The 8,235-nt window shown below is 35.3% G+C and overlaps 1 protein-coding gene across 1 annotated transcript; it reads right to left on the minus strand.

Annotated features, from left to right (window-relative positions):
- Nucleotides 1-275: 275 nt before the first annotated feature.
- LOC121266620 (berberine bridge enzyme-like 8) lies at nucleotides 276-2,177 on the minus strand. The gene has a single exon (XM_041170501.1). The coding sequence runs from the start codon at nucleotides 2,129-2,131 to the stop codon at nucleotides 500-502; it is 1,632 nt and encodes a 543-aa protein (XP_041026435.1). The 5' UTR covers nucleotides 2,132-2,177; the 3' UTR covers nucleotides 276-499.
- Nucleotides 2,178-8,235: the final 6,058 nt, after the last annotated feature.

The raw sequence follows: 8,235 nt of genomic DNA on the forward strand, positions 1-8,235 counted from the left end.
GAGATGAAAAGTTTTCATCTATACCGTGTAACCAAACCGAGCCTTAAATTTTCAGTACTGATCAAATTGAAACTTTTACTATTAGAAATAGTTTTTATAAATTATAAATAAATAAATCTCGCACAAAATTTTATAAATAAAGTAGCTATTATTTAAAATAAACTATTTTTTATTAATGAAATTTACTTTTTAACAAAATATATGTACGAAATTTCACTATTTAAGTTTTGTTACTAACAAGGCTCTTCTTTAAATTACTCGTCAACAGCAACTACTAGCTAGCTATTCCATACGTACATATATTTGGAGCTGTTTCAATTTCTATTTCCACAACGGATCATCAGCTTTGCTTTTGTTCTTAACAAGGAACAATAATATTTTCTATTTTTTAGGAAATATTTCTGGCAATCAAATAGCTATAGTACACACAAGAAGAAATACTTTAAGCGCTGAAATCCTAGCCAGCGAGGCACCAATAATGTGTGTGCATACACATACACTACCGTCCGTGCGGCCGAGTAGGGATACTTTGTTCATTCCTAAAGAAGTTACCAGGATCAACCTGACTCTTGATTTTCACCAACCTCTTGAAATTACCCTTGAAATACTTGATTCCATAAACTTTTCCTTCCGAGTAACTGTCCTTTCCGTTGTGGTTGATACCTAGGTCAAGATCTTTGTAGTTGTAAAAGGCCTCTCTTGGATTCTTGGACACATATGGAGTCATGTAACTGTAAAGCTTTCTTGTTAGATTTATATAGTAATTTGTCAACTCTTGCCCTGCCTGATTCCAGTTTACTGCATACTGAATCTTTGCTAGATTCCCAGCTCGATGTGGGAATGGAGATTCCTCCGCTGGAATCTCAGCCATTCTTCCACCATAAGGATTGAATGTTAGTATTACGTACTGCAGTTCAATCAATCTCTTCCAAATCAGCTCTAACCCATCCTTGGAAATTGGCTTCTTCACATAGTCTGATTTCCTCTTCAAGTAGGTTAGAGATTGAGGTGTTCGGCTGAGCAAAACATCGTTTGCTGTCCCGAGAGGGAAGTTGGTCCAGAAAAGCACAGATTGAACCCAGCTGGTTTCGTTGCAATCTGATTTTTTCAATCCCAATTCAGGGAAGCTCTTTTTCATGACTAGGAGAAGTTTGTCAGAGTCTCCAAGGAACAAGGCAAGGAATGTAGCTCTTCCAGTCTTCTGGCCATCAGTTCCATTTACCACGTCCAGGATAAGCCTGATGAAAAGGTTGTTATCCAGCTTATCTGCAACATGTTGCCACCGGTAAACGATGTGTGTTGCATTTTGGTCCAAGGTCTTCTCAACTCGGAAAACAGTCACTGTTTTCGGAACGCGAACAATTTTGATTTTGTAAGAAACAACCACTCCAAAGCTAGCTCCTCCACCACCTGTAATGGCCCAAAACAGATCTTCTCCCATAGATTTTCTGTCAAGAAGTTTGCCCTTAACGTCGACAATCTGAGCGTCAATAATGTTATCCACTGACAGGCCGTACTTTCTCATCATATTACCATAACCTCCTCCGCTAAAATGCCCACCGACACCGACTGTGGGACAAACACCAGCAGGAAAGCCATGGGTTTTACTTTTCTCGTAGATTCTATAGTAAACCTCGCCGAGAGTTGCCCCAGTCTGGACCCAAGCGGTCTCACTTTCCATATCAATGTGAATGGAACGGAGATTAAACATGTCGAGGATAAAGAACGGGACCTCGGCAACATAAGAAACACCCTCATAGTCATGGCCTCCACTTCTAATCTTCATTTGCAGATTGTGCCTGTGAGCACAAACCACAGCTGCTTGAATATGGGACTCATGCAAAGCAGTGAGAATAAGATAAGGTTTTCGGGTTGTGGACATGTTGAATCGGAGGTTCCGGATGTAAGATTGCAGAACAGAAGAGTAGGAGCCATTGCTGGGAGTATAGATAGCTGCAGAGATTGGATGAGAGGGCTGAGAATGGCTCAAAAGGCAGTGAATAAATGAGCCAGAGGTGGCTGAAACGGAAGAAATCCATGAGATGGAGAGTAGGAGAAGTGGGAGCCATGAAAGCATTGCTGCAGGCAGTAGTACTAAAGTTCTCATTTTTGGTAATCTTTGATTCTGCATTAGTAATTAAGAAGGGTTGGGTTTGTCCGTCGAGTCCTTGGATTGGCAATATTTGTAGGATGATCATGTGCGGCAAAGAAACTCGTCCAAAAAAAAAAAAAAAAATAGATAAGAAGATCATGCAAGGCTGGCACATCGTAATTGACCTAGAATATTCAAAGATAAAGAAGTGGCGCCGACACGTCAGCTTGTTATATAGACGTACGTTGACATTCCAAATCATTATTGTATATACGTATATTGCCATTGAAACATGCGTGCGTTTCTTCTGCCTAATATTGAATTTCTAGATAATTACAAATATAATATATATCCAGAACTCATGTAATGTCTTGCACGTCATGTGTGAATTGAGAATGGTGCACGTAATTTATCTCCCTTCCATTTGGACCAAAAAATTAAAATTGTAAACAGATACGCGTGTTTATTACTTTTTATTTTATATTGTTTACCAAAATCCACTTACAATTTGCAGCAACGCCAGCCGTTTAGACAAAAGTATATTCTCATAAGTTTTGTTGGAATTTAAAACTCTTAATTAACTAACGTCATAGAAATAAATATGTGAAATGAGCTATACAACATTTATTAAACATTCGATATTATATAGAAAATTTATAAGAACAATAACAAATGTTATAGTCTCCTTCATTATTAGAAAAATTATTCCATTTAAAAGTCTTGACAATATATACTATTCACGTGACATAATTCTATGGTATATCTATATATGTGCGTGTGTGTAATATTGAGTCGTTTATCCATGAACATATAAATATACGTACCATGCATGTGGTTATACATCAATCGGTCAAGTACACTAGTTCGTAATATTCGTTAACAAATTTATATTTAGTCGAGGCTGAGCATTAATTTTCATTTGAAGCGGGTTCTTTGATCTTTATATTTAGAGTAGAATATGAAAAGAAGGTTAAATATTTTAACATGAAAGTTTATAATTGGATTTTCGATTTTTTATAATCCCCGATAATAAATAATAATAGCTAGAAAATATATCTTCCTCTACATTAGTTTGATAAAGAATCTGACATGACTATGATTGAATGATTACTCTAATAACTTAGCCTCCAAGTATCTCCCGATGGCTAGAGGCATAATAATGTTGTAGGTGAGATCCCTTAACCCGTAAGTAATATTTATAAATTTCTTGCCATAAAAAATCTAGAAACTTTATGTTCCACTGTGATTATATAGAGTTAATCTTTTTTCATTAGAGTTAATCAAATTCTATTGTGACTCATCAATTAAGTGATAAGTATTAAATTATTCTAAACTCATTAAAATATGAATGTGTAGGATATAGAGTTTAAATAAAACTCTTACAAATAATTCCAGTTATAACAATTCCACTGGGTAGACGTAAGGAAAAAAAAAATCAATCATGAGGGCTAGCTATAGAATTGATCAACCCCATGAAATGCATGCGCCTAGTATTGAACCAGGTGGGGCAGGTTCAACTGGCTTAGTTGTCATGGAAAACTTGATAACTTGTGTATGTTTATTAACGTGGCTGAATTCGAAGCCTGAATAAGTCAATAAATCAATGTTTTAATTCCTCACAAATCCCTTATACACACACAGAGATATACATCTAGTTAATTATATATATACAAGTGTGTGCGTACGTATAGATCAAAATATAATATATATATATATATAATAGAATATCAGATATATATTGAACGACCTTTAATAATTGTAGGGTGACCAAGTCAATGGGGACTAACTAGGGCTGCTAATTAACAAAATTATTAAATTCATGCACGTATAATAATAATAATATTATTATTATGTGGCTTGAATTTGCCCCTTCACTTTAACTCTTCATGTGTTTTTTAAAATATTTTATTTTTATATAATGATTAAATAAATATTTTTTAATATATTGATATATTTTTTATTTTTTAAAAAATATTTAAATATATTAAAAAATTATTTTTGTGCTAGCTCGCATGCCAGCAATCAAAGCTGACTGGGACGCTAACATGACTCTAATAACGATGATGATAAATCAGAGACAGAGAGCGATGTACAGACAAGAGATCAGTGAAAGAAAATAATATTCTAACCATTGACCCACGTACGCACATGACTATATGCTTTTATATATAATAATTTGGGGACACTTGGCGGGTATTAGGTCACGTAACAAATTAAGAATAATATTATATATTACCCAATATCAAAAAGAAAACCGTTAAAGATATATAATTAGTACTTAACTTTGAATATACACTATATATATATACATTTATATATATACATATATATATATACATACACACACACATACGGATATAGCCAGCCTGGTGCATGTATTATTAATCTATATTAAATCAAAAGTCGAATCGTTGAAATCAAATATTACACATTCTGATCAATCTATATATATTAATATTATAAGCTATATTTGGAGATCAACTCTTGATGAGTCGTCGTACTTGTAATGACACGTATTGTTTGACTACCGTAATGAACGAATTAGATATCTCTTCCCTAGTTGAAGCAGATCTCGATTGAGATTCCGGCCCCCTGCATGTGTTGATATAACTACTATAGTACTAATTTGGGAGGTTTTCCAGGTCATCTATACGTATGTTAATTGGGTGTTACGTGGGGAAGATAGTTGGAAGATTTTATGGGTAACGTCGACGGATCTCTCACGAGACAGAGAATGAATGCAAGGAAAAGAAGTATAAAGAAACTGCACAAGTACACCACAGCATGCAGAGAACACTATGCAACAAGCAAGTTGATGAAAAGCACAATGCAGCAGATGAAAAGTATAAAGCACTGGAACAAAAAAGCAAAACAATAAAAGGAAAGCATGGCACGACAAGTCAACCTTAAAGGCTGTATTGATTGCGCACAAAAGCAATAAAGTGATGAAAAGCAATATCAAAGGAACAGACTGCAGTAGATTTCTTGTAAAATAGTAGAAAATAAAAAGTTAACTTTAGGACTCTTCCTTTTGATCATTTCGTTTTCTTTCTGCAATGTATATATATATGTGTGTGTGTGTGTGTGTGTGTGTGTGTGTGTGTATATATATAGCATAACCTTGTATCATTTGAACTCAATAAAATGAGAATCAGTTTTTCTCTATATTGAAACTTCATTTCAAGTTCTTGTTTCATTTCAAACATGGTATCAGAGCAGGCTATTTGTCCTGTTGTGTTTGCTTAAATCTACAAACAAATTTCATTTCTTAAGCCATGACATCCTCCTCTTCCTCTTCTCTTGTTCCATTACTGAAGACCCCAACAGTCCGTTCTTCCTACATCACAATGACAATGCCAATATTGTCATTGTGTCACCCCCATTAACTGGTTTGAATTATATATCTTAGAGCTGGTCATTTCTGCTCTCCATTTCAATAACAAACAAACTAGGCATCCTGGATGGCACCATTAATACTCCTGAGTTGTCAGATCCCTCATATGTGTCATGGCTGAGATGCAACAACATTTTATTGGCTTGGATCCTAAATTTTGTTTCAAAGGATATTGCTTCTAATGTATTTTTCATGACCTCAACTAAGCAAGTTTGGGACAAACTCAAAGAAAGATTTGCTCAACCTGATGAAGCTCGTATCTATCACCTCCAGCACAAGCTCAGTAGCATTGTTCAAGGGCACCTTTCTGTAAGTGATTACTTTACACAACTTAATGCTATTTGGGAGGAACTACATAGTTACAGACCACTACCTTGTTGCTCTTGTGGAAAGTGCACTTGTGATGCCTTAAAAACTGTTGGTGAAGTCCAACAAAGAGATTATGTTTTTAAGTTTTTAATGGGCTTAAATGATAGCTATGATTCTGTGAGGGGGCAAATCATTTTATTAAGTCCCTTACCTTCATTAGATAAGACATTTTCACTGATTTTGCAAGAAGAAAGACAAAAGGCAGGTTAGAAATACAACATTACCCATCTCAGAGTCTTCTGCCCTTTTAGCCTACCAAAATCTTCCAAAGAAAAGAGAAAAATCAGACCTAATTTGTTACCACTGTGGTAAGGTTGGACACACGAAGGATAAGTGTTGTAAATTAGTAGGATTCCCACCAAATTTTAAATTTACAAAAACTAAATTTGGAAGTAATCCTACTGCATCATATTCTACAAATCAAGTTGCTGCATAGGTTGTCTCATCACCTCAGGAAGTACCTGCTCCAACTGCTTCTCAGTTGAATCTCTCTCAGGCACAAGCATAACATCTCATGGCTCTTGTCAATGCTCAATTTCCTCAACTAAACTTGGGACAAACTAAACCAATTCTACCTACTCCTGCTTCTGCCAAACCAGACATTATTGAAACCAGCTCTTCAAACACACCCTACTCAAGTTTACCAGGTAATTATCACTGCCTTACCACTCTCTCATTGCCTATTGAACAATTCCATCTCAGTTCTATAAACCACTGCAAACACAACTTAACTTTTCAAAAGGAACAATCTGATGTTTATAGCACATCATGGATCATGGATACAGGAGCCACTGATCACATGGTGTGCTCCACCTCATTTTTTGACAAGCCCTCTTCTTGCATACAAGCTTTTGTGCAGCTTCCTAATGGTACAAAGGCTCAAGTTACACACATAGGAACAATCAAACTTTCAGAATCATTAATCTTGACTGGTCTTTTATGTGTACCCTCATTTACTTTCAATTTGATCTCAGTTAGTAAGCTCACTCAAAGACCAAATATATGCCTATTTTTCTCAAATGATTTGTGCTTCATTCAGGCCCTATCTTCATGGATGATGATTGGATTTGCTAAAGTCCATGTTGGCCTATATCACCTGCTGCATTGTCCTCATGACAGTAACATAAACCCTCCTTCAACTCTCTCAAATCAAACTCGAGTCAATCAAGCTACCACACAACAAGATTTTGATCTATGACACTTTAGATTAGGACATTTATCTTCACAAAGGATGAGTTTAATTCATTCTCATATTCCTAATGAAAAGTCCAAGGATCATTCTCATTGTAAAATTTGTCATTTGGCCAAGCAAAGACATATTTCTTTTCCTTCAAGTGTATCATCTAGTTCACTCTCTTTTGACTTAATACACTGTGATATTTGGGGATCATATTCTCAAGCCTCACTTCAAGGTTTTCATTACTTTCTAACTATTGTGAATGATTTTTCTAGAGTGACTTGGATTTTCCTGATGAAACTAAAATCAGATACAAGATCCATTTTACAATCACTCTTCCAACTCATAGACATTCAATTTAATAAGAAAGTAAAGAAAATCAGGACTAACAATGGTCTTGAATTTGATATGGAAAACTTTTATAAAGATCATGGCATTGTCCACCAAAAGTCTTGTGTGTATACCCCTCAACAGAATGGTGTTCTTGAAAGGAAACACCAACATCTCTTAAATGTGGCCCGAGCTCTTCTCTTCCAAGCTGCATTACCCACTCAATTCTAGGGAGATGCAGTCCTAACAGTTGCATACATAATCAACAGAATACCCACACCTCTTCTTTCGAATAAATCTCCCTATGAAGTACTCTTTTCCTCACCACCTTCATATTCTCTGTGATGCCCCGTATTTTAGTGTATTTATTTTTAGTGAAAGATTATTTTTTTAATTAACTTATATATTGATTCTTTTGTTTTAAATTTATCGGATTTCTCGTTGGATTTATTTTATAATTCTTAAGTTGTGAAATTTTACTTTGATGTGCCTTCTTGATATTAATTAGTGTTTACATTTAAATTTGTTCTTTGCTTTAATGAATAATTTTATTGTTGGACTTTATTTATTTTATTTATTGTGCCTTTTTTTTTTTTCCTTTTGTTGGACTCTTATATTTTCGGACTGGGCTTTTTTGTGTGTTTTATTTATTTATTTTTTTCTTTTGGGCCTAGCCCTTTTGGTCCCCAGCCCAATCAATGACAACCCAGCCCAATAATTCCACCCCCCCCCCCCAAACGACGTCGTTTGGTCCAGCCTCAGGGCTTCTTCTTTTCTCTTTTCTTCTCCTGTGCGCTATGCTTCTCCACCTCCTTTCCATTTGAGTTTCATTTCCTTTTCTTCAAGCCATGCGGCTGCTATTTCTCCTCTTCT

This window comes from Juglans microcarpa x Juglans regia, chromosome 5D (genome assembly GCF_004785595.1).
Source record: "Juglans microcarpa x Juglans regia isolate MS1-56 chromosome 5D, Jm3101_v1.0, whole genome shotgun sequence".
NCBI lineage: Eukaryota > Viridiplantae > Streptophyta > Magnoliopsida > Fagales > Juglandaceae > Juglans > Juglans microcarpa x Juglans regia.

Bases quoted from the DNA above. Each gene is read 5' to 3' on its own strand.
- LOC121266620 (XM_041170501.1), bottom strand. From the start codon at position 2,131: ATGCAGAATCAAAGATTACCAAAAATGAGAACTTTAGTACTACTGCCT.